General features: G+C 38.9%; 1 protein-coding gene across 1 annotated transcript in view; it reads right to left on the bottom strand.

Moving 5' to 3' along the window:
- The window catches only part of CCDC178 (coiled-coil domain containing 178), a 232,156-nt gene that overhangs the window by 3,272 nt on the left and 200,950 nt on the right, over positions 1 to 27,934 (bottom strand). Inside the window, exon 19 of the mRNA XM_054724454.1 lies at positions 16,324 to 16,458. Coding sequence (XP_054580429.1) covers positions 16,324 to 16,458 — 135 coding nt within the window. The remainder of the gene's footprint in view (positions 1 to 16,323; positions 16,459 to 27,934) is intronic.

Genomic DNA, 27,934 nt, shown 5'->3' with positions numbered 1-27,934 from the left:
TTTGGAATTAATGACATTTAAAACAGTAAGATTTGCATTTCTGTAAGTGTTTGTATGAAGTTTTGCACATGGTCACATTTTCAAATTTAGTTGTCATTAATTTTATCAACATTTCTTCCTTTGCTTCATGCAAACTTCATAATGCAGATATTATGTCCAGTAATATCATCTGCTGATGGATACCAGAGCAAAATATTCTTTTGTCCCTAAATTAAGCATCCCATTCCCATATTACTAACAGTCACTATTATGATCTATCCTACATAATACAGAGGTAATATGCAAATTGACTATCACTCCCTCACAAGGTGGCTGCCTACGACCAGGCCGGCAGAGGGGTTAGCGAGGGACGACCAAGTGACTGAACAGTAGGCTGCGTGAGGCAACCAGGCCAGCGGGGGGGCTGTGAGGGGTGACCAGGCCGGCAGTTGGGGGCGACCAGGCCGGCAGAGGGGGGCAGTTGGGAGCAACCAGGATGGCAGGAGGGGCAGTAAAGGGTGACCAGGCTGGTGGGGCAGTTAGGAGCAACCAGGCTGTCAGGGAGGGGTCAGTTAGGGGTGACAAGGCCAGCAGGGGAGGTGGAGGCAATTAGGGGCAAACAGGCTGTCAGGGGGGGCAGATAGGGGCAATAAGGCAGCAGGCAGGTGAGCAGTTAGGAGTCAGCGGTCCAGGATTGTGAGAGGGATGTCCCGGATTGGAGAGGGTGCAGGCTGGGCTGAGGGAGACCCCCCACACACACCCCTGGGCACCGGGCCTCTAGTTTTAAATAATCCATTAAAATGTACAGAGGTCTGTAAAAATAAAATCTAGGTTGTCCCCCTATAAACACTGATCAGAGGCAATGAAATTAGGACCAACTTTCCTTTCTAAACACTTTGGTTTTGCTGTTTGTGGGAAAGAGCTTCGTGGTGGGTTCTGAGAAAGGGACTTGGGTGCTATGGAGGTGAGAAGAGGTGATGCTCCCTAGTTGTGCTCACACGTGGCAGATAGCAACATGGCTTTGAGGGGGCAGCAATGGCATTTGTGAGGCATATACTTCACAGACCAAACAGAACTTCGACAGTTCAATGATTTTTTTTTTTTTTTGGTAGCCTGAAAGACACAACGTTGCTTTGGACCTCATAGTCCCAAGGGCAGGACAGAAGTTAACTCCGCAGATCTGCGATGTGACGTGCAATTAATGCTCTATGAGGCGTTCGCCAGAAAAGAGTTCCATGGTCATCAGTTAAAACACTGATGATCATTTCAATTACGAGCTCATTTCTGGCTCTGAGAATATACTTTATTTTGTAAGTAGGGTTACATTCCTTTCCGAGACCTCATCTGAGCTGAGAGTAGAAATCTTTGGCCCTTGACCATTCAACAGGCGCATTCTGCTCTCGGAAAACAGGAAAAGGAGGGACCCATTGGACAGGAGAATACGACTTTTCAGGAGTTTGTCTAAAAGAGGAGCCATTTCTAAGAGGGATGTAGAGACACGTTAGTGTACAGCTGTCCTGAAAATGCAGTAGCGGCTTTGTTACATTTCATCAAGTAGGGGTCACTGAGGTCACCTTTTAAACGAAGCAATCAAGCTACAGAAAGACTTTGAGATAAACGCAACACAAAGAAATCTAAAAGGCGTGCAACTTCAGCTCCTTGATCTGTTAGACCAGAGTGGCCGCGGCTTGTCTGAACAGCAGAGGGGTGGGCAGGTCAGACCTCTGGAGAGGTGTGGAGAGCGAGGTCGATCCACCGAACTTCGCCCCACGTCCAGCGAACCCAAAGCCTTCCAAGTAGAAGGACGAAGGGCCCCGTGATGTTGTGTCGGCTCCGTTTCTGAACTGCGTGGCTGTGTTTTACTTTGGGGTGTTCAGAGCCGGAATGAACCTCCCTTCGACACTTCCTGGAGGGAGGCTGAGGAACGTCTCTCCAAGAAAACGGCACAGTGACCCGAATAGAGGGCCTTTGCACATGCTTGTTGGTGGTGATGCACGTTGATTTCTGGAAACAGGTCCATTTCTGTTCCCAGGACTATCCGGTGCAGTGGCTATGGCGCTTTTTCTTCCAGTGAGGGAGTGGGTTTGGAGTTCCTGGCTGTGCGAAGCCTTGAGCCCCGAGTGCTCTGTGGGTCAGCTGCGGGGCGTGCTCAGTGAGGACAGAGGGCCGAGTGGTGACCAGAGCCTTTCCTCCCACATTTGCTGCCTCTTGAAAACTACCACATGTGGGCCCAGGTGAGGAGTGGACACGGCGCTGGACAACACCGCTCCAGGTCAATCTCCCCGGCTCTCTAAGTGACGCGCAGTCGCTGTACATCTTTTTTTTTTTTTTTCCCCCGGTTGATTTATATTGTAATTAGGGCAGGGGAGAATCACAGACAAGGCCAAAAGTGGGAGCGTGGCACACATTTTTCATGGAAAGTTTTCCCCCCATAAGTCAGAGCACAAGACGGTATTAGAGAAAAAAACATTGCGAGGAACTAATCGTGCTCAGGAACGTGATATGGGAGAATGCTAAATCATCTGTGATTTGTCTCAATGTATATATTTCAGTTGATTAAAAAAGCACATGGTGAATTGATCTTGCAGCTTATAAAAGCAATATTTCAGCTTCGGTGTTTTTTATTCTTTTTCTTTAAAAATCAAATTATCTCCCGAAGCATTTGGACTGACGTTTATTAACAAGGCAATGCAGCTACTAATGCTTCGCAGTGCACTCTTGCAAAGTGAAGGAAGAGAGGGGACTGTGCCTGGGTGTGCTGAGCGTACCTTCCGAAGGTCTGGAAGAACTCTAGGCTGCACAGCTGAGCAGCTGCGGGAGAAAGAAAATTGTTACTTTGTCTTTTTTTTAATGCGATGTTATTAGATTTTTGGCGGGGGAGCATTCATAGGAAACATTATATTGCTCGATTTTTAACTGGTAATTCAAATATTGTCAGATTTCCAGAAAAAGTCAGAAATTCCGAGACCAAACCAGCCGCAGGCCTTCGGGCCGGGACAGAGCAGACGGGGACAGTCAGAAGCTGAGGTGAGAGCTGGGCTGCTTTTCGGGAAACGTGGGGTAACATCACCTATAACAACCGGGAAAACGACCCACCTCTGACCACGTACCAAATGATGGAGAGAAGCGATGCTTTAGTTTTTCTTTACCATAGCAATATTAAAAAAGTGAGAAAAAGAGGACTACGAACCCTAAACCAATATATTCTAAGGGAGGGAAGTATTTCAGAAATAAGTAAAATACAAAACAAAAGCTCCCAACAAAACAAAACCAACAATTCCAGGAAATAAAACAATAACAAAACAAAACAAAATGACAAAACAATACAAAAACCCACAAAAAAAACTGGGAACCCCCCACTTTGTGATCCTGCTAGATTCTTAGGGGGAGAAATCTGTGGAGAATAACAGGTCCTAATTTTTCTTTAAGTGAACTAAGTCTTTTCTACCTAGAATTCAACATAAGGAGTAAATAGAATTGGATACTATTCCATTTTTTCTATTTTCCTATCTATTGTTAAATAATTAGCATACATTTAATCCTGCCTGTGTTTTCCTTCTCAGAGTATAATGTTTTCTCAGAGGAAAAACAAAATGGTCTGTGATCAAAAATTTGGTAAACACTGAATATTCCACCCCACTTTTTAAACAATTATAAAGCATATTCAACGGTCTCTCTCTTTTTTATTTTGAAAATAAAAACAGAAAACGTGCTTAACATCTTAATAACAAGCCATTTCAGACACTTATTGTCCTCTGCAAATTCCACCTGCCGGCACCTAGTGAGAGCCCGAGAGATGTATTCTGGATGAACGCTATGGGTGTGAAGGAAGTAAGTTAAAATGAGACCTGTGCTTATATTTCAGCCCTTGTACAGACGGTGTAAATTACCTTTCTCTTTCATGTAGTCATTCAACAAACACTCAGTTGCATTTGTTATATCTAAGGCATCCCCTTGTGTTATGATGGCAGAGGCTGTGGTTAGGGAGTAGAAAAGCAGCACAATTTTCAGGGAAGGTTCTTGCCATCGCTCCCGCCCCACCCTGGTAGGTCCCAGCAGACAGAAAGAGATGGTGCTGGGCACTGTATACCAGGATTTCCTGGGTATGTGACTGAGATTCACTGAGGGGCCCATTTTATTTTATATTAAATATGTTTTTGTTGATTTTTAGAGAAAGGGAGAGAGAGATAGAAACATTGAAGAGAGGAACATCATCGATTGGCTGCCTCTTGCACGCTCCCTACTGGGGGTTGAGCCTGCAACCCATGCATGTGCCCTGACTAGAACTGAACCCGTGACCTCTTGGTTCCTTGGTCGATACTCGCTGAGCAACACCGGCTGGGCGATGAGCCCATTTTCAAGGACATGCACGACAGTAGTGCATATTGAATTGTGATGTGCTATGATGTAAGATTTAACTGCAACAAGCCCAAACAGGACTTACATATCCTACTCTGAGGTTTGTTTCCCCCCCCTCCTCCACGCCGATGTGTGTTTACAACTTTTGCTTAGGAATCACCTTCAAAACCAACTTTGTAACTGTCAGAAAGTTTCTTGCTCCTAATTTCAAACAAAAATGGTATTAATCAAATTAATCACTCATTTTACTCATCGTTCTTGGCTCTGATTTAGATTGTTCTAAAAATCTAATCAACACACATGAAAGAGACTTGGCATTGTCTAAACACTTGAAAGTGTATGCTTTGGGTTGTGAAGGTGGCTCCAGAGCTGTCATTAGCAATGTCATTAGACCTCGCAGTGACTGCTAAATGGTTTGCTTATAGAAGTACAGAATAGCATTTTCAACGTGTGCTGCGAAAATATTTACAATGTGCAATACCTGACTATTCAGTCAGGGGCACTGACCTCTTTTTCCTTAGATTGTCAAATAAAAAATGACAACAGCAACACAACATCCGGTGTGAATGAATCAAAATTATGCCTTTTTTTGTCAGATCAGCAAATAATCTACTTTTTGGTGTGCCACAGAATTTTAGAGATTAGTTTATGTGTGCCATGAGATGAGAAAGGTTGAAAATCGCTGGTATAGAATGTCGTGTGTGCCTTGCATTGGCAAAATGTAGTCTATCTTATTTAGTAACTAGAGGCCCGATGCACGAAGATTCGTGCAAGAATGGGCCTTCCTTCCCCTGGCTGCAGGCACCGCCTTCCCGCCTGCCCAGAGCCGCCTTTCTGCCTTTGCCCCGAGCTGCCTTTCCGCCTTCCCATGCTGTTGGGTTAATTTGCATACTCAGTCCTGATTGGCTGGTGGGCGTTGCGAAGGTACGGTCAATTTGCATCTTTCTCTTTTATTCGTGTAGATAACATAAGACAGATGTTTGTCCCATTCTTGAAGTCATCTTTATTACTCAAAAAAAATTTTTTGTCACCTTGCCCAACTTAAAAAATGATGAACAAAATGACCTTATAGAAATGTTATATTTAATAACTAAAGAATAAAGGAGTCATTTATAGCTCATACACAAATAGATACTTTTCTTCCCTTGTAAAACAATGATTTTCAAGACTTTTGAGGAAGATATGCGTATATCATGCATGTTGTAGTGATATGTCATATTAAGGCCATATGTACATTTTAGACAGGTATGTCAAACAACATGCATTCTACATTGCATTTGGCACTACTGAGAGTATAAAACTGAAAAAGGCATTGTTTGCCCGGACCCAATCTCTCTGGTGAAAGGAATTAAAGATGTTAAGCTTTAGTAAAGCGATTGTCAGATAAGGTCTGAAAAAACAACCTCTGGACCTGCAGAGGCAGGAGAAACGTTCACCCCGTTTGGGAGAACAGTGTGGGGGGCACCAGAGAGAACTGGGAAGCAGTGATGGAGATGAGCTCACGGGAACCAGGAACAGCGTCAAACAATGTCCGGAGGGACAGGGGCATGTCTGTCTCCTTTCCCATTCTATCCCTTTAATACAACTCTGGAGCTGTTTGAAGACGATTTAACAAACAGGAAGGAAGGAAGGGAAGGAGGAGTGGTGGAGGATGGTGTGCAGTTGAATTCCCAGGCCAGGATTTGCAGAAAGAGCAGAGATGGCTGTGTTAGAAACAGGAGCCACAGAAAGTTAAACCAGTCTTTTCCGCTGCACCCCTCATTCTCTCTCAGGTGCCTTCTCTATCTCCAGTGACATTGCGTTATTTGATGCTACCAGCTGTCCAAAAACTCAACTACCGCAAGAGCATTCTAAGGAATCACCTCACCTCCGGTCATGGCACATCTACTCCACTGCCCGCTCACCGCCCACCTACCTTCTACTTCCCACACATCGGCCAAGGAAATCTTTCTAAACCTCAAATGTTATCATACCCCTCTCATCTTCATACTCATCAACCCCGTGCCCCCTCCTCCCACCTGATATTATCGGGATAAGGCTCAGGCGTCTTTTCGTGTCACACCATTACTTGCCCATCCGTGGCTGTAGCCCAATTGCATTTATGCGCGGCACATGGGCACACTGCACATACTGTAAAGCGCAAGGTTCCTTCACGTCTGGATCTCGCTGCTGTGTATTTGCTCTGGAAAGTCTCCCCACGGCTGTGGTTCGCTGTCACTGCACTTATCAAAGATATTTGATATTTATGGAATTAATGAAATGTTTCTGTTTTTCACATCACACACACACACACACACACACACACACACACACACACACAGATAGATATGCTCCCAGATCTTGGCCATGTCTTAGCATTTCAGGATTTTTCGAAACAACCTGTCTCTCTATTGCTTGGTAAATTCATTCCCTAGTTCTCTTGGCCCTTATAATTGGGGTTATTTGGATTTGCTGATTGGTTTCTATTCATATTTCCTTGATGTTTCATAATGCCTTTTGGTCAATCAGAATTTATGCAAGCTCCCATTATCTCAGGTATTTAGTAATAGGTGCTACTTAAGTACAAATATAGTTTCTATTGTTCTCTTCTCTCGTAAAAAGCTTATATGACCATTTTCTCCTGAGTGTCTTTCTTTTATCCATTTGCTAGTCGTCAGCGTCCATTTTCCCTTCATTTATTAGATGATCTAATTTCTCTCCTGATATATATTTAAAATGTCTTTTATTTATTTTGCTCCATCTGGTACTAATTTACACATTTTTTCTCTTTTGTTTTGCTTGAAAAGTGACTTAGGTATACTTTATTACTTTAAAACATTTTTTTTTCTACACATATGTTTAAATGAGAAAGATCAAGGAGTCATCATGAATGTTTCTGTTTAGTAAAGCCAGATGTGTGAGAGAGGACTGTAAAGACTCAGAGGCTGGCCATCAATATATTTCTTTTCATGCATGCTATTTATATGCATACATAGCAATTTCAGATGAATTTTGGTGATTTTTTTGCAAATTTAAAAGTAAGTATGCAAATGTTATTCAAAACTCAGAAATACAGCATGAAATGTTTTCTGTAATAATGATTTAAGTCTGGACACTATGTCATATCACATAATGCAGTTAAACAGCCACTTAGCTTAACAGATGCAATGATTATGGCATATGCTTTTTTCTGGCAAATATGCATTTTGCAATTAGAACAAAATATACCTCAAAGATACACAAGCTCTTGTCTACAACTGAGGCCCTAATGACCACCATTCTACCGCGTTTCCTCTCTACTGTTTTTGTTATAGAGCACTTTCTTAGTTGTTCTAACTTTCGGTCTTCTTTCTTCTTTGATGGATGGCATGCTTCTTTCCAGGTTCACCTGGAAGGCTAAGTTACTTGCCTTCGTTTTTCGAATTTTCTCTGTTTTCATTCACTTCCTCAAGTTCATCTTCTTTTATGGCTTCACAGCCTGACCACAAAACTTGTCGTAGCCCCATGTCATCTCTGTGCCAGTCAGCATTTCTGTTGCTCAGAGGGTACCTCCATCTGGGGTCCCACTCTCTTAGTAAGCAATGTGTAACCTAAACGGACTGTTGACTGGGCTTGAAGGGCCCTATCATGATCTTTCCTTATCATTGGTTATCCTTAGCTCTGTAAGGTGGCTGTTGCTCTACCCTATCTCACCCTGATAAGCCCATTGTTTGAATGAGTTGGTGCCTTTACGGCTCTGAAATGTCCACCACTTCCCTTTCTCCATTTCCTTTGCTGCTACTCTAGTGCAGGATCTGCCCATGCAGATCTCCATTTTTTTATTTTTTTATGGTAGCTTCTCAGCCACATTTCCCAAATATTTTCACTGGAAATCCTAACTAGATGAGCTAGCTTTTTAAAATGTCACTCGTGTGCTGTAACGCTCTTAAAGTAACGAATCACTGTTAGCTGCACGCAGTTCGCTCCTTTGTCCAACTTTCGCTGTCTTCCACAATAGATCCACAAAATAGACGCAGAGCACGCACCTGAGCTCTCTCTGTCTCTACCGTCATCTCTGCCTCTGTCTCCGTCTCCATCTTCGTCTCTAGCTCTCATTCCAAACAAGAGCACTTCACGGCATCATGTTTCTTTTGCCACAGCATGGACTGAGAATCAGAGAACATGGGATCTGCATCTGGCTCTGCCATGTACATGCTGTGTCTTGGGGATGGTTCATTTTAGCTCTTTGCGGTTAAATTATCTTATTTTTACAATGGGCATGACAAAAATCTTCCTTCCCAGAATTATATGTGATCGTTAAATTAAAAGGAACACAGATTGCAAGTCTAAGGTGCTCTAGGAACACCAGCTAATGCAATGCTGCTGGAACTCACTGGCTACCCCGGGGCTGTCTGCATCATACAGTGCGGCTTCCTCCATTTCTTCTCAAAAAGACTCAGCACTAACACAGCGTTGTGAGGGAGTGCCTCCCTACTCAGAGCATGTGGAAGAGACTCCCCCATCTTAACTTTTAGGAGGCAAGGACAAGTTAAAGGAGGGCATGAGCAGGCTTTTCTGTAGGATCACTGTGATTTCTCATCTGTCAGGATATTTCTAAAGAAGGAATGAAAGCTAAAAGGAGAGAGAAAAGATAAGAAAAAGGATCAGTTTGATACAGTAAAAATAACATTTTGTAATCCAACATCAGCCCCGGATTTTGACTTTGGTATGAATCAGCTGGCTGAGAACTTTTTGATCCAAAACAGGGAAAGACGCCAGCTGGCAACTCCAGCAGCGAAATGCAGAGGTCCTGCTAGTTCTATAAAAAGGTGTTGGTAAGAAACGTGCATTTGACTTATTACAGAAGGGGAACAATCTGACCACGTAGTCGTGCAGTATTTGCTAGAAATTGAACATTTAAAGGCCTATGAGGTGAAAATTTTGGACAATGTATAAGAAATGTTTATTCCATGTTTTGCTCACTGCACTAACAGATGTTTTTATGTTTTTGTCTATTTGTTTTTTGCATCTAAAATGGTGTGATGCTAAACTAGCAGCAGGGTGTGGGATCAGCTCTACAAAATGAAATTCTCTTGATCAAACAGTGTCGGCAACCTCTATGGGCATTTGTGTCTGGGAAGGTGTGAGTCAGGGGCAAGTGATTAGGAACTCGAATGTACGGAAGTAGCATGGGTGAACGGCGGGGAGCCTTCTATTCATCATTAACTAATTTAGCCTATTTACTTAAAGCTGCAATTTTACCATTAGGATGTTAGGATATGGAATGTCATATTATAGGTTATGTAATAAATACACCCAATGAAGAAAACTGGGACATAGGAGAATGCTACATATTTCATAATTTTATACTAAGCAGTTGAGTTTTCATTTTGGTAGGTCATTTGATTCTCTGCAGGTGGCTCTGCCTGCCTCTGGAGAGAGTCCTGAGTCACATGCTATGCAAACGAAATGCGATTATCTTTGTGGGTAGCATTGTATAATTTGGAGTAAGTCTTTAGGTCTAATATAAAGATCTCTTAAATAAATCATCCAGCTAAGCTTCTGTGGCCCCAAACTCCTAATTTAAAAATGTTGATAAATGAAGTACCTCTTTAGTTAATAAATGAAGTATCTCTTTAGTTATCCTTTGTCAGCAACATTCATTTTAATGGAAAGTGAGTTTACAGGGTTACATGATTGAACTACTGAGCCAAGTCAGTGTTGGCAAATGATGGGCTAAATTATTGATGTTACACACTAATGAATTCTGATGAGAAATAAAACACAGACATTACGTTTCAAGTGGTTCATAATTATTTTTGTACTTTAAAAGCAATTTTATTCTTTTTCCAAATCATACTGGTTCTGTACAACAAAAACATAGTTAGTGATTATACCAAAATTATTGAGTTTGCGGCAAAAAACGCTCTTGCAAGTTTTCCTTTCTGCAATGATGATATTATTCACACTAGGTTTCTGAGTTTTTAAAATATACTTCTGGGAAAGGATAATTAAATTAAATGTCTAAATTTTAAAACCAGCATCTTTAAATAAGATAATCTGCTTTGCAACCATGGTTAGCATTTCAATAGATGTGTTTGTAATCTATGATGTGTCTATCCACACATTTACTGGAGATGTTATTTCAGGTAATGACACATACAGAGGGACTTCTGTGAAGCAGCTTTATTCTAGTAAAGAAGGTGTCTGCAAATGTGTGATGGGAAAGAAAGTGTGTCCTCTAAGATGATAGACTGCTGACAATAAGCGGAACAGGTTCATATTCAGGGAAGTCACCGAGAGCTATACATTCCATGATGTGATGACAGCACCTTTTCATGTTTCCGTATGACTTAACTGTCCCTAATAGAGACTTTAATTCTGTGGTTCCATGACCTTCCTTCTTACTAGTGGAGTGATTGGTTACTGGAGATCTTAGTCTGATTTTTAAATGAAAGGGATCAAAGTAGAAATCATAGTAGATGAGATGTTCATCCAAAGATTCGTTACTTGTTAATCATGAGTGTTTGCACAAGTCCCTGAGCTTCTTCTCTACAGCGCAGTTACCAAACCCACTACCTGGGACAACAGGTCCTCTTCTCCTATCAGAGAGGATTGTTACAAGTCACACTCAGATATGCACGAAACTGCAACCTTCTATGAACATACTAGAGGCCCGTTGCATGAAGATTCATGCAATAGGCCTTCCTTCCCCTGGCTGCTGGCACTGGTTTACCTCTGGCACCCGGGACCCGGGCCGCAGTGGAGCCAAACCTTCAGCCTTCAGCGGAGCCAAGCCTTTAGCCTTCAGGCTTGGCTCCAGCTGCAGCGGAGCCTTCAGCCTTCAATCTTTAGCCTTCAGTCTTCAGTCTTCGTTCGGGTGGAGCCTTCAGTCTTCGCTCCATGCCTGTGTATGCAAATTAACCCACCATCTTTGTTAGGGTAATTTGCATATTCACTCCTGATTGGCTGGTGGGCATTGCAGAGGTATGATCAATTTGAACCTTTCTCTTTTATTAGTGTAGATGAGGCCAATTTATTTCTGATATTTGCCTAGACTCTAGTTCATTTTAGGGAGGTCAAAATTAGTGTGAAAAATATTACCTTTACCAACTGAGGGATATGCTGCAGGGAAAGGAATGGGGAGAGTTTTCATGTCAAGGTTCACTCAACATGCCAGATTATTCCCCTCTTACAGTAATAGATGCAGATCTGTACAAGCATAAAAATCCAAAGGTAAGACGTCTTTCATTGTGTTGAAATGAGAAAGGAGATGCATGCTGTAGTTCTCATTTGGTATACACTATATGAAATTTTTTAAAAAATGGGACTTGTTTAATCTAAACTTGTAACATCCCATTTCCACATTAAGGTTTTACGGGCTCATTTTCTTCGTCTTCATCATTTTCTCTTTATCTATGGTAGACTTGACACCATATGTGAATGACAAGGCTACTTCAAATTTTATCTCTTTAGTATTTTATTAAATTTTTTTATCTTAATATCTTCCTCATTATAACTGTACTGTTCATTGTTCTATAATCTTGATACTCTGGGATGAAAAATCATGTGTCTGAGTTAAACTCACATCAAAGCAGCATCATTATATAATGATGATGCTAAGTTGTATGAAAAATACCTACTGGGTATGCTCCATTAGTCACTAATTTTCAAACTTAAAGTCCTGTCTTTGAAAAACTCCTCTCCCCCACACCACTGACATGGCTCCTCCATTTGAAAAATGTACTGCCTGTTTAAAGTGAATTTAAACATAATATAGATGCTGAGTATTATTTTGTTTAAGTACAAGAAAAAATCAGAACACATAAAATTTTATCTCTTTCTAATAAAAACAATTATAGATATGCTTATTTTATTTAAAAAATGTTAAAAAGCAATGCATCTTGGTTTTAACATGCTATTTAACATAATAAAGGAAGTAGATTATTTAATTTGGAAAATTTAACATTGAAAAATGCTTTGTTAACCTCTTGAATCTACATTATTTTGATATATGTGTGAAATGAATGTATTTCCATCTTAGATATCAATATTTAAATGGAGGTTTTCCTTTGTTTATTTCCAAATATCTTTTATGTGTTTTATTTTAGTGAGTTTTGTTTTTCAATTGATTTCTGAGAAAGAAAGGGAGAGAGAGAAAAAAACATCAATGATGAGAGAGAATCATCAACCAGCTGCCTCCTGTACCCACCCTACTGGGGATCCAGCCTGAAACCCAGGCATATGCCCTGACTGGGAATTGCACCATGACTCCTGGTTCATGGGTCCATGCTCAACCCCTGAGCCATACCAGCCGGGTTCAAATGTCTATTAGTTATTGATTTCTAATAATTCCACTGTGGTAAAAAAAACATATTATTCACTATTTCAATCCTTTTAAATTCATTGGAACTTGTTTTATTACCCAGTGTATGGACCATATTTGGAAATGTTCCATATGTACTTAAAATAACATATATTCAGCTATTGTTGAATGGAATGCTCTGTATGTCAAATAGGTCAAGTTGGTGGATAGTGTTATTCAATTCTTCTATATTCTGATTTTCTTTCTGCATGTTCTATCAATTCCTAGAGGGAAGTATTAAAATTTCAAACCATAGTAATGCATATTTTTATTTCTATTTTAAGTTTTTTCAATATTTGCTTAATATATTTTTGAAATTTTCTTTTTTAATTAGATGCATATACATTTAGGATTGTATATGTGCCTGATGAATTGATTCCTTCTTTTAATAAAATTACCCTCTTTATCCCTGGTAATTTCCTAGTTGTGAAGTTTAATTTGTCTGATATTAATATACCCTTTCCAAATTATGCTTGATGTTACATGCCATGTGTTTTTCCATCCTTTTACTTTTAACCTATCAGTGTCTTATATTTAAAGTGTATAATTTTTAGACAATTAAGCTTGAATCTTATGTGTTTAGCTAATGTGACTATATCTCTTATTTAATTGGGTTTTTAGTCCATTTATATTTAATATAACTTTTGACATGGTTGAATTAGGACTACAGAATTGATACTTTTGCTAGAGAGAGAATTCTGGATTCATTTTTTTTCTTTCAGCAGTATCTATTTTCTGGCTTGAATAGTTTCGGATGAAATGTAAGAGTTAACCTTTTATTTCTTACTTTCTGAATGCTTTGAGCTTTTAGCTTTAATTTTCTTTGTCTTTAGTTTTCAGAAACTGACTACAATGTACCTAGGTATGGTTTCTATGTATATATCTTTTGAGGGCTTCTTTGAGTTTACTGGATCTGTAATTTATGTTTTATACCAAAATGACCATATTATTTGTATACTTTTTACGGGCTAAGTACACTCCCCTCTGTTAGCTAATAAGTTAAGCTATAGTAATACCATGAGACTGTGGGAGCCCAAGACAGGCTGCCCCAAAATATCCCACCATGGCATAATGATTACTTTAACGTTACTTGAGAAGCAGCTGGGGCCAGAAGGGAACCTTGACCTTTGTCTCCCTGAATTCAGGAAATAGCCCTCTATGTGAATGGTGTCCTCACTGCACCTGGGAGACATCCTTTGTCACTAAACAACTCAGAGCCAAAAAGTCTGTATAATCAACTCCTATGGCCTCTTTTCTAATTTGCTTTTTTTTTTTCCACATACATCACTAAACAAAACAAAACACACACACATGCACACACACAACAACAACAACAAAAACAAAACTTCATTCAGATTCCTTTATATGAGCATTTTCTTTGTCCTATCAATTTCTCAAATTTTTATGACTTTGTCAAAATAATACAGAAAGGTGCCTGGTTTGATCATTTCTTTGCGCCTCATTTTATGATCTGAGCATCAACCATACTGTGATCTCCAATACACAAATGTTAAATTGATGTCTTCCAGTTCATCTAGTCTTGTGTCAATTTTATTGTTTTATTACTAGTCCAGACACAAATCTTCCCCTCCCCAATAAGAAGAAATCCCTAAAAAGTACATGCCAAAATTTTAGCAATTGGTTTGAAAAATGGCCAAGAATGATTTACTGAATGTTCAAAGCATTCCTGGAATATCAAACCTAAATTGGTTAGCATGTTATCTGTAGGCTTAAGAAAGATCTTACTTTATCTTGTGTCTTTCACTATCTTCCTCTGAGATTATTTAATCTCAGTAACGGAGACACAGAAAACTGCCCAAGGACCCTGGTTAAGAGCAGGCCTCCTATTGCCTAAATATGTCCTCTCCACGTGTTTCAGTCTCCTCTTCCATAAATGGGGCACTATGATAGCATCTCCTAGTGTTCTTTGAGAATAAATGAACATTTTTTTTTTCTATCAACAGATACTTCTATTTTTTTGCTTTTTTTAAAACTTAAATTTTTTATTGTTTAAAGTATTACATAAGTCTCCCCCCCCCCACCCATTGATCACAATACCAGATATCAAGCTATATTACAAAGCCACTGTTCTCAAAACTGCCTGGTACTGGCACAAGAACAGACGTATAGACCAATGGAACAGAATAGAGAACCCAGAAATCGACCCAAACCACTATGCTCAATTAATATTTGACAAAGGAGGCAAGAGCATACAATGGAGTCAAGACAGTCTCTTCAATAAATGGTGTTGGGAAAATTGGACAGATACATGCAAAAAAATGAAACTAGATCACCAACTTACACCATACACAAAAATAAACTCAAAATGGATAAAGGACTTAAACGTAAGATGGGAAACCATAAAAATCTTAGGAGAATCCATAGGCAGCAAAATCTCAGACATATGTCATAGCAATAGCTTTACTGATACAGCTCCTAGGACAATGGAAACTAAAGAGAAAATAAACAAATGGGACTACATCAAAACAAAAAGCTTCTGCACAGCAAAAGAAACCATCAACAAAACAACAAGAGAGCCCACTGCATGGGAGAACATATTTGCCAATGTTATATCCAATAAGGGCCTAATCTCCAAAATTTATAGGGGACTCATACTTCTTAACAAAAGGAAGATAAACAATCCAATAAAAAAATGGGCAAAGGACCTAAATAGACACTTTCGAAAGAGGACATACAGAAGGCCAAGAGACATATGAAAACATGCTCAAAGTCACTAATCATCCGAGAGATGCAATTCAAAACGACAATGCGGTACCATCTCACACCTGTCAGAATGGCTATCATCAACAAGTCAACAAAGGACAAGTGCTGGCGAGGATGCGGATAAAAAGGAACCCTCGTGCACTGCTGGTGGGAATGCAGACTGGTGCAGCCACTGTGGAGAACAGCATGGAGTTTCCTCAATAAAAGGTTTTTTTTTTGCTTTTTAATAGAACAAGGTGATGTGGGTTTTGCTTTGGGAGGCCATGTTTTATAATACTGTAACATTTCCCAGAGTAAAATATTAATTTGAAAAGATTTAAGGACCTTTAATAAATAGTCTTCACATAGTCAATATGGGTTTCTAAAATAGACCAGGGTCTTAATTTAAGACAATTGAGCCACTGAAAGTTTTTACTGGGCCGGAGGAATAGTAACATTTCACAGCCTCTGGAACCATATTTACATTCGAATGCCAAATTGCTTATTTCTCACATAGAGTCATCTCCAGATCTTAGAGGAACAAGCCTCTTGCAAAATGGAAGGGGAAAGAAAACAGTTAAATAAATGCGCGTGTCATTTTCACTGCACATTTCACACAAAGGGAACACAAGGCAACAGTTGACAGTATCTTTTAAACAGCTGAGACCCATCTGCAAAGCCTGAGGATTTGAAAATGGATATTTGTACCAAATGTGTTTATTAAAATCCATCCCGAGGTTTGTGAGAAGTAAGTTCATTCTCCTTTTCCCCCAAAGTGTGCGTGGTGTATCCGCTGACTTACTGACTTCATCCTGCACGCCATCGCGGTTTATTAAAGAGGTTAAAAATGTATAAAACTCTGCTGGGATGTGGTGTAAATGCTTCATCACACTACCCATCGTTTGCTTTCCAATCTAGATCAAAGCGATGTTGCCTCCTCCTTCCCTGCAATCACCTACCTGCACAGCTAAGATTTTCTGAATGTTCTCCTGCGATTCTGCCTGGAACTGGGCCAGCCGCATCCGGCTGTAGAGGACCACCAGTTTGAGGTACTTCTCCCACGTCTTGTGTATCTGCCTCTGCAGCTGACAGAGCTGGAGGGAAGGGGGCGGGGGAGGAACACAAGTCAGAGCAGGAGAGGAAATTAATGGCAGTGTTCAAGAAGAATGATGGAGGGAAATATAGAAGGCAGTCAATAGCCCACTCTGCGGCGGGCGGACCCGACAGGAATTTCACAGTCTCCTGGCTTTTCAGCCCACTCATGTGCACTCATCAGAAACCAGTCACATCTGGCCGCCAGGATGGGGGGTTAATTTTCTCTAAATGCCTCAGCAGTTTTGTTCTAGCTGAGGCAAACTCTGTGACTGCAAAGCTGATGAGTAAAATATTTCTACTTCACCCAGTTTAACTCAAAACCGATAGCCTCGGGACATATTGAACCTTTCTTTAAAAAAAAAAAAAATCTTTGAAAGCTGTTTTGAATGGCACATCAGGTCAAGCCAAAGTTTAAAAACGCGACTTGGAGACTTTGATGGACACCGTTGCTTCTTTTCCTCCTCATAAAGCTCACCACGGCCTGGCGATGTGTGCTTCGGAGCGTGACGAAACTAAAGAGAATTAACTCAGCTATCAGCTGCTGGGGGAGAACAATAACAGGAAGAAATTTCCAGCTAGAAGTCCCTATTAATCTCCCTCCCTCTGACTGCGTGGCATGGAAACATCTCACTGCAGCAAAGTGCAGTGGAAGCAACGTTTACCACGGGGTCTATCTGGAGAAAGGGAGACTTCCCCAGGGGGCGGGGGGAGGAGGGCATTCCATACCTTTTGGAAATTTATTATAACACCAACCCACATAAAGCACAGAAGTTCAATCAGGACAACATTTGTCCTTCCGCAGTTAGCACAGTCATGCCAAGCAGAAATGCCATAATTAGGTTATTTTCAGAGAAGTAGACTCGATACAAATTAATGGTAAATAAAACCCATATAAAATTTACATGTAATATATTCTGTCACTGAAACCACGTTTGGATTTTGATAGCGTGGATAATTGTTTATGTTGATTTTTTAGTGTGTTTTGTAGAATAATAAACACCAAAAATTTCATTTCAAGCATTTCTTCATAACAGAATAAAACATGTCATAAAATAAAGCTATTGCGTATTCTCTTATTGATCTGGGTACTGGCTGAAAGTAAGGGATCCTTTGTGAAACTGCATCGAACAGTGCATGTATAACTTGTATACTTTCTATATGCATACTTCAATAAATAGTTTACTTACCAATAACACTTTTTAAGAAGTTACCTGGTGTTGCGTGTGGTTTATTATTATTATCTTCACTATGCATTATAATAAGCAACACATAGGTATTAATGTAAGTTGGCTCACAGTAAAATGAAGTCTCTATTCTTGGTTAATTAGTTAATTTAGGAAGAAAATATAACCTTAAAAACTATAAATATTTCAGCTTGCTAAATGCTTCAATACATTATCTGGAATTAGTCTATGGGCATACCCAATGATTTAGGCTATTGAGTTGAGGAGTAACATCACTTGAAGAGAACATTTGGCAATATAAATTTTAACTTCTATAATATTTTAACATATATTTACAGAAAATATTTTAATAGTTTCAATATGATGTTGAAATATTTTTATGCCAACTCTGACAGCCAATGAGGGGAAGGTATTCTTTACCTTCATATACTCATTAAGACATTAGGACATCTTCGTCCATGTGTCACACAATGATTATGGTACCCATAAACACAACAAAAGGCAAATGAGAGAAAGATGAGCTTTAGAGGAACACCTTAAAGGGAAGGTAAAGCTTTCAAGCGGCAGATCTTCAACCTGTGGGAGGTATTGCAAGGGGGAGCTCACCAAGCAAAGGGAACTGAGTGGCAATGCTTCCCACATGCACACTCACAGGAGGAGCAGCGGCTGTGGACAGTAAGTCCCACTCACACAGTTTTCTGCATTCTAGCTTGAGGTAGCTACAAAGGCCTTTAATTAGTCCATATGCAAATATTAACTGCAGCTGCTTAAGTAGAGAAGTTCCTTAAGTATCAACTAAGAAAGAATAGTATCTCAAAAAATATATTTTTGGGGAAATCTATAGTCTCCTGGAAAAAGAACCAGAAAAGGAAATAAAACCATGAAGGAATTCTTGAGAAAAGAACAGCATCCAGTAAAAGTCACATATACACACATACATGATGATGGAACATACATATAAGAAATGATTAATAATATGTAGAGAAAATATTTAAGATGCCAAGAAAGATGGCTGACAAAGAATTGGCCGCGATGACAACTATATTTGGAAAGTGGGTATGATAAAAACCCAGTAATAATATGTCAGCAGACACTGGTCACTCAAGAAATACTTATTAAAAATAATTCAATAAAGTGAACTCGGAAAAATTTAGTGGCAAAAATGAAGACTTCCAGGAACTTATTAATTAGTGGGACAAGAGAAAAATAAATCAGTAATAGAGAGACACACACAAAGGATACGCATCCTGCAGGTGATGGCCGAAATTAGGTGGAAAACCAAAGGAACTGGAATGCTTTTGATCTCTCCACCTCAATTAGCCCAGTGTTTTTGGAATGAAACACTCCGATGATTGCATTCCTGAAATACAATCATCTATTCTTAAAATGGTCCCTTTCCTGCCCTCCGGCCCTGAATTTAGAGAAGGTGAGGCGGGGTGTGGGAGGCAGTGGTGGAGAAACAAAAAGGGACACAAATGCACTGGGTTTACTTGTCAGGATGGAATTTGGAGCCATTGGCAGATAACTGAGCTGCTGCTTAGCCCCAAACAAATATTGCAAGAACTCTGGCAGAGAATGGACATATTCTCAGTGCACTACAAAGGAGCACATTAGAACAGGAAAAGTCATTTAGAAAAAGATCCTCAATTGCCCTCAATTTTGTTTTATGAAAGAGAGAGCGAGGAGATTCCATTTTATCAGGAAAGCCGGGTCAGGAAACAGTTGGTGTGTGCTCTGAGCCATTGGCAGTGGCAAAAAGGAATTGGAAGCGTTTTCTGACAGTGGTTTCTGACCAGTTTGAATTGGCAGGAGCCTTGCGAAGCCTGGCTCTCGTACTTGCTTCCTGAGCTCCTTGCGGAAGGAAGCCCCAAGATGGAATCCACCGATCCTTCGTTCAAGATACTGATCTCTATGTTCCTATTCATGAAGAGAAAAATCAATGTCCACTCTGACAGGGTGTGGAGAGATACAGAGAGTTGGAGATCTTGTGTCAAAGTGAGCAATGCATAAAATATACATTTGTGAACACTGTATACAATATACGTCTATATATTTGGTAAAAATATGTTCCGTAGATTTGATGAGGCTCCCATGACATTCATTAAGATTTTAGAGTTGATACTGCTTGACAGTAAAGCAGGGGAAATTAATGTGTTGACGTTCAAGAATGACTCTCCATTTCCTATTTAAAACTCTAGATTATACGAATTCTGTTTTTAATTCCAGTTATTTTGCTTGCCTATATAAACTCATTATAATTGCTAACTCTTTTATGTCACATAAACCTGGATTTAATACTGATGTTATAATGCATATATTATGACACACAAAACCTCTCATTACATGAATCTAGATTTATGTTATTTTTTGCTGTTATGCATGTAAAAATTAAAAGAAGAATAAAATGACACTATTTTATATTCTAATTACTAGTACAAGTTTCAAAAATATTAGGGCTTATCCATAACCATACTAGTATTAGTACCAAAATATTGCCCTACACCTTTCCCATGTGCTCAGTATTGAAATTAAAAATGTCAAAGCATCACCTGTTTAGGTATTTTCCAGGGCCGGTTGCAGCGTACAATTTTCTGGTTTACATTATGAGAGACACAAATAAAGTAAAGCCTTACTATATCTAGCCCCAAGGGACAATTGGGACGCAATACGGAAGAAAGGGGGGAAACAGAGCTGAAGTATGTCTGTCGCTTACTGTGTCTGAGAAAAAAGTGTTCATAGGTGTGATTTTAAAAATAGGCCCTCAAGTCATATGCTATTGCTTCCTTTAAGAAGTGAAACAGAATTCGTCCCCTTTAGTGTGGGCTGGACTTAGGCACTTTCTTTTCTTGAAAAGAACAGAATACAGCAGAAGGGATAGTATGCCACTTTCTCTCTCTCTCTCTCTCTCTCTCTCTCTCTCTCTCTCTCTCTCTCTCTCTCTCTCTCATCTCTCTCGGCTTCTATCCTGGGTTTTCTCTGTTTCTAGAATTAGATCCTTTGAGCTGGGGGAAGCCAGCTCCCATGTTCGGTGAATGGCTCTGTGGAAAGACCCACATGGGGAGGAACGGAAGCTAGTTTTGGCCGACAGCCTGTGCATCATCTTGGAAGCAGACCCCCAGCCTCTTCCGGTGGCTCTGCCTGACCTACAACTGCACTGCGACCTCGTGGGAGACCCCACGCCAGCATCACCCAGCTAAGCAGCTCCTGATGCCTGGCCCTCAGAAACCTGGTGCGAAAATAAATGTTGGTTGGTTTAAGCTGCTCGAGTTTGGGGCCACTTGTTACGCAGCACAGTTAACAATAGATTCTTAACTCTCTCTGCCCACAGAGGGGAGAACGGACCCTCCCTATTTTCTGACTGGAAAGTAAAGTGCTCTTCTAACTCACTGGCTTAAGCCTGAAACTGAAAATGATTTATTAGTAATAAGAGGGTGATTAATAATTACCTATTGATTGATGGAATATAGTTTGTAGCATCTAGGAGATCATTATTTTAATTGAAGACAGTAAATAGGGACTATAATTTAATAGTTCCAGAAATTTAAAAATGGTTCATTATCAACAAATATTTTCATGTAACACATCAATATATTAAAGAGAAAATAATCATCCCCAAAAGAAGTTGATATGAATCAACACTGAACAAAACCAATCAACAATGAAAAATTATCTAGTTATAGGAACAGGAGGAAATTTATTTAATCTCATAAAGGCTATAAATCAAAAACTCCCTACAAATAGTTTACTAAATAGAGATACTTTAGAAACATTCCCATGAATGCCAGGAAAAATAAAATAAGGATGTCAGAAATCAATACCTCTATTTAAAACTGTAGATTCTGGCCATAGCAGTAAAAAAAGAAAAGAAAAAAGATAGGTTTAAGAGTTAGAAAGAATGTCTACACTGAAAACTCAAGAGGCTCTACAAACCATCAATAAGAGATAATGATTCTGATGAATGTAGGAACTAGTTTGCCTACAAGATCAACATTTAAAGACATCAATACCATTTTGAAATCAGTAATAACCAATTTTGAATTGTCATTTTAAAAATGCTGTTCATAATCACAATATAAAATGAGGTATCTAGGTTTCAATTTATCAAAGAATATGTGAGATTTTATAGAGACAGTTAAAAAACATCTTTGAAAAATATAAAAAAAGAATAAGCGGAGAGATGTAGTACTCCACAAATGAAAAAAGAGTGTCAAGGGCATGTCAATTTTTCACAAAGTAGTCTACAATCTTATCAGGTTTTATGGGACTTGATCTAAAATGTATATGGAGGAACAAAGAACGGGGAATAGCTAGGACACTTGTGAAAGAGAAGAACAAGTTCAAATAATTTGACAGGCAATATGTAAAACTTGTCTTAAAGCTATAGGAACTAAGATATCAGCATTGGAAAGGATAAACACTTGATCAGAAAAGAGAGACATTCAGGTGAAATATAGAAATTGGAAATGTAACAGAAATAGCATTCATATCAGGGAGAAGGGATGGCATGATTAGTTTTCCCTACACAAGGTCTAAAATAAAATTTGATCTTTAACTCACAATACACACATAAACAAAATGAGATGGACTAAAATGAGAAAGCTAAACTTTAAATTTTTTTGAAAGAAAATATGATAAAACAGCTTCATGATCTTTAGGAGGAGAAGGACTTAAAGATTAACATCAGTTCTAAAGGAAAGTATTAATAAATTTAATAACATGAAAGTTTAAAAGTTTAAACAATAACAAAATAATCCACTGGTTTAGAGAAGGCATTAATAAAATGAATAGCTGTCAAAAATTAATTCTGTAACACAGAAAGAGCCCCTACAAATCAATATGGGAAAAATGTACACAATATGCCATAAAAAATGGGCAAATGACACCAGAAGGTGATCCACAGAAAAGGAAAGCGATTTGGTCTGTAAACATAAAAATATGTTTAACCTCAATATAAAGTACAAATAAATGTACTTCATACTCATCAGATATACAATTACTATTTTTCAATATAATTTTTATTGATTTCAGAGAGGCAGGGAGAAGGAGAGAGAGAAACATCGATGATGAGAGAGAATCATTGATCAGCTGCCTCCTACATGCCTCACAATGGGGATCATGCCTGCAACCTGGTTTATAGGTCAATGCTCAACCACTGAACCACACTGGCTGGACAGCAATTATTTAAAAAAATAAATAAACGTTCCGCACCTATTGCTGGTAAAGATAGGAGAAAAAAACACAAAATTTTCAAATACTGTTCAAATCTGTGTATGATTTTAAGCAAAGACTTTGGAGAGCAACTTTCCATTATGTATTGAAGATGCTCCCCTTTGGGCCGGCAGTTATATCTACACCTACACATGCTAGACCGCTGGTTCCCGGGAGCAGCAGGGCAGTGTCACCCCAGACCGGCTGGAAATCCTTCAGACGTGCATCAGAAACTCAGGTCCAGCAACTGCTGCCACAAGACCTCCAGGTGGCCTGGCGCAGGCCCAAGGCGGGGACACTGCTCTCAGCAATGGTCATCCATGTTCTCATGAAAGCATTAAGAAGGGTTCATTTACAGCACTGCTTACAATAGTGAAGGTCTGGGAGCAATCTGATTGTCTACACTTGATTAATGAAAAAATACACTGTGGTATGATCACAACCTAAATGAATCCTAACATTTAAAATAAATACACGAAAGCTGCCAGGGACATGCCTGGCATAACATTTATATAAATGAAACATGAGAATAGTTTATATTTTAAATTAGCTACTACCTGAAAACGGTACTGAAAACGCAAACGGGATGATACACACTAAAAGAAGGCCGGTGGCTGACTCAGGGAGAGGAGGCGGGAAATAATAGTAGGAACAGGCGGACAGAGCGCTTGTGTGCGTCCACACTGGTTTAAACATCCAAAGCAGAGAAGGCGGATGGCAAGACGTGCAAAGCTGGTAAAGGTACAGGTAAGTTTACCACAAAACTTATTCCCTTAATTATAGCTTACACCTCATCCTGTTACTTACTGTATATTTAGTTGTTTCAATTTAAAGCAACACACAATTCCAGGTTAAACTAACATATTTACAAGAAAAGCATCCTCCATATTTTGTGGGTTGGAATTATTTACTTTTAGGGAATATACCTATTATACCAGACCATTTGCTAAAATATAAAAGTGTTTTTTCTGTACAATAGGATTTTTGTTAGGTATCAACTAAGTGTGATGTTACTTATAATAAGAGAACAATCCAAAATATTAAGAGTTCACATCAATATGAAAGGAGTTATTACTCTCAGCTGCTTCATTAAATTGGCTAAGGATTTTGGTTTTCCTCCCGTCTGCTCACATACTTCATATAATTGTTGAATAGTAACTTTGTAACTTATTTCATACTAAGTTGAAGATAGACATATATAATATTTTTATGAGAATCTTAATATGCTAGAATTAGGGGCACAAGGATATGTAAACTGATAAAACTTTTGGAGAAAGTTTTTTATAATTCCTCAAGTTAGTCTTTATTTTTTAAAATATGTTTTCATTAATTTTAGAGAGAGCAGAATGGAGAGAGAGAGAGAGAGAGAGAGAAAGAGAGAGAGAGAGAGAATATAAACATTGATAAGAGAGAATAAACATTGATATGAGAGTGAAACATCAATTGGTTGCCTCCTGCACACCCTGCACAGGGGTCAAGCCTACAACGTGGGCATGTGCCCTGACCAGGAATCGAACTGGCTACCTCTTGGTGCATGGGATGGCACTCAATGAGCTCAGCCACACCAGGCAGCGCTCAAGCTTAGACTACAATTTTGTTTTTTGATTTAAATTTTCTAACCATTATCAAATCAGAAGTTCAAATCTCTAATAAGAATCATGGCAGTAACATTTTTATGATAGCCATGTTTATATCATAAAGATGCTTCGCTAAGTCAAAGTTTTAAAAAGCAATAATAGAGTTCAGATATTAAAAATATATTAATCTAAATAAATTTTTGTAAGATTATACACACATTGTATGTTACTGTGTTAAAATGACTGTAGACTAGTGTTGTTGTTTTTTTAAATTCTTAAATCGTCTTTATGCAGGACAGAACATATACATCATTGCAAACATGCTTTACATAAAATTAAATCATTTTTAGAGACATATGGTGCCAAAAATTAACTCCCCAAAGCACATCATTTAACTGGCTCCTGCAATTTAAGAACCCTGGAAGAAAGGAAAGGGAACATTTCAAGGAAATGAGAAGTGTCCTTATAATGAATTCCTGCTTATAAGAATCAGACATAATAACGGTCTTTTAATTAAAATACAAATACCATATGTATAGTTATCAGAAAATGAACTACAAATTGTTTTGACAGAAAACAAAGACCAGTCAATACTGAAAACACAGCTGTCCTTTATAACACAAAGGTCATGGGACCGGAGGACTGGCTGTCCATGGCGATACTCTAGCCTAGGCACAATGATGCGCCCAGCACTGGACTGATGAGAACATGCAACTGCTGAAGAGGTGCTATCTGAGACGTATTTTTAAGCGATACTTCATCCATACTTTTTTGAAGAAAAATATGTTTATAAAAACTGGAGAGTCGTTTAAAAGAACACAGACTTTCCCCCTGCATACAATATGAAAAATCATTAGCTACAACATTCAAACAGGACATCAAGACACTCACTGCAATCAACACCTTTATTAACACAACACGTCGGGAAAATACATTCCAAAATCCAAAATCATTGCCCAGTGAGCAGGGGGTGGAGACGATGTGTGACAGCTGTTAGAGCTACAGGATTTCTGGAGGAGGTGCCTGTGTACGCATGGATTAACTCATCACAGGTATCACAAAAATTTGAAAGTTCATCTGATGTGACGGCAAGTGAGCTTGGAATTTCATAGGTCAGAAGCCTGCATTCTACGAGTAGAAATATTATGACGGATGTTTACTTTGGGAGAAAATCAAAGCAGTTCAGATCATCTGCTCCTGTTTCCTATCCATAAACACAGTCAAATGGTCTGACTGTGGAAGCGGCTCTAAAAAAAGATCCCGTGTATTCGACAAAGAAGAGAGAAAACATGCCCCATTCTGAGATTTTCCACAGATAATCCAATTAAAGTCGTATATAAAGATTTGCCAAAACACGACAAAGGCCACTTAGAAAAAAATATCAGTATTTCCCTATAGAAATATTTTTAGATGAGAGACACAGATAACAGAAACACATATATAGTCATTCATTTTCACTCGAATATTAAATAACAATGGTAATCTCTGACCTGCTTGCTATATGGTTCCACATACTGAAAGCATACTGCCTTTCTCTATTTCTGACAGATAAACAAAATTAAGTGCAGATATGTGCATGCGATTTAAATTCAACGGAGTGACGTGAAGTAGGGCTCACAGGCAAACAGCCTAAACCTTATCAGTTCTGTTTACTGTAATAACGCAAACAATGGCAATTACAAACCACTCCGCAGATTCCGGCTCGGCAGGAGTGACAGATACACAAAACCCAGTTAATGCTGACCTGTTTATAGTACTCAGCTACCAGGCTGTATGTGTACCAAACAAATCTCACAGGTAATGAGATATTTCTTTATTATCAAATCCATCCCACAGGCTGGAGTCAAAGATCACTTTGCACATTTCCAGAAATGTCCTTTGTCAACTGCCTAGGACACTTAAAAAAATAAAACTCACATGCATTCCAAATCTGGAGCTGGACTTTAAGGAAAGGAATAAAGAAATACTCTCTTCTCTAATTATATAAAAAATAATATATTTTAAAATTCTTTTTTTTTTTTTTTACCTCTCCTAAAATAGAAAACCTCTGATGGCATAAGAGAAAGAAAGAAAGCTGGAGCATAACAGATGTTACTAATTCTTGTAGTGAGTAGATAAAGATCAAGTCTATCCTTCATATGAATACGCAAATGTAGTTCTTTTGTATATTTTACAATCATGACACATTACTATGACTTACAAGAGACAGTAACTAATCTAATATTTTTATGTATTTAATAGTAATCAGCTGCAAAACTCGGGCTTCTTTGTCTCATAGGTATCTAATTCTGAAATAACATTACTGCATTCTGATGGATATTTTACTTTAAGACTTTAAAGATAATAGTTTAGATATTTTGTTTACTTAAATTACTAAATTGTACACGCAAATCCCATGAACTGTTCAGAAAGAAATAAAATAAAGCAAGTATACTTAATGCTAACATTATTGTTATCTGTGAATCAAAAAAGATGTTCAGTCAAGAATAAAACAATTTTTAAAATTTTATAATAGAAATGATCCTCACTAGAAAAAATGTCTAACATTGCTCAAATGAATACTTATTTTAAAAAAGTTGAAAATGGAATCACATGAAGGCTAAAAACAAAACGCTATATTGTCACTATATTTCAGACATGAACTTATTCTTAAGGTAACCACTTCCTTCCCGGCCTGTCAGTCACTTGCCCAGGGGTAATTAAACCCCTTGATTCTAAAAGGTGGCTAAAGGAATGCCCTAAGCTGGCTCTTTCGGTGTTTGTTTATGAACTGTGGTCAAACAATTTCCTTTGGTGATGAGCCACAGTACGTCTTTGCAGTTTTATGAATCAAACAAACGCACCTTCTCATCTCACCTGCTGTCTCTCTGACAGTCCTGCGACATAGAATGAGGTGCCACCCTCCACAATCACCGAAGCCAAAACACTTGGGGCATGCTCACTTCCCTCACACACCTCTCCCCTCGTCCATTCACTCGCCAGGGCCATTAATTATTGCTTTTAAGTATTTTTCAGTCGGATCCTTTGCACCCTCCTCACCAATGCTTCCTACCACTATTGTAATAGGTACGTGCCAGGCACTGCGCAAAACCCTCTACTTACAATACTTCAGTTAGTCTTCATTTTTTAAAAGTTTTACCGGCTAAAAAAGGGATGCTTAGATGAGTAAATGACTTGCTATATAGTAATAAAGCCTGGATTCAAATCCATGTCCGTCTGACTTAAAATCCCATACTTTTACTTATTATACTTGATCAGTGTTGCTGAACACATTCAACAGCTAATTTGGTTACTTACTATGTGAAACTTATATTTTTTCAGGGCATCAGATACACAGTGATGATGAAGAGCCTAGGATCACAGGATTATGACATCTGCGAGCTATGGGGAAAACTGGGCTTTTCGAGTAAGCAACAAATAAAAACGCAGTTCCACAATTGTGTTGTGTTGTGAAGGATGAAAAACAGTGTTTCTGGGACAGAACGGTGGCATGTCAAGACTGAGGA

This window comes from Eptesicus fuscus, chromosome 12 (assembly GCF_027574615.1).
Source record: "Eptesicus fuscus isolate TK198812 chromosome 12, DD_ASM_mEF_20220401, whole genome shotgun sequence".
Lineage (NCBI taxonomy): Eukaryota > Metazoa > Chordata > Mammalia > Chiroptera > Vespertilionidae > Eptesicus > Eptesicus fuscus.
The sequence above is the reverse complement of the archived record's forward strand: the minus strand, read 5'-3'. Positions and strand labels throughout refer to the sequence as shown.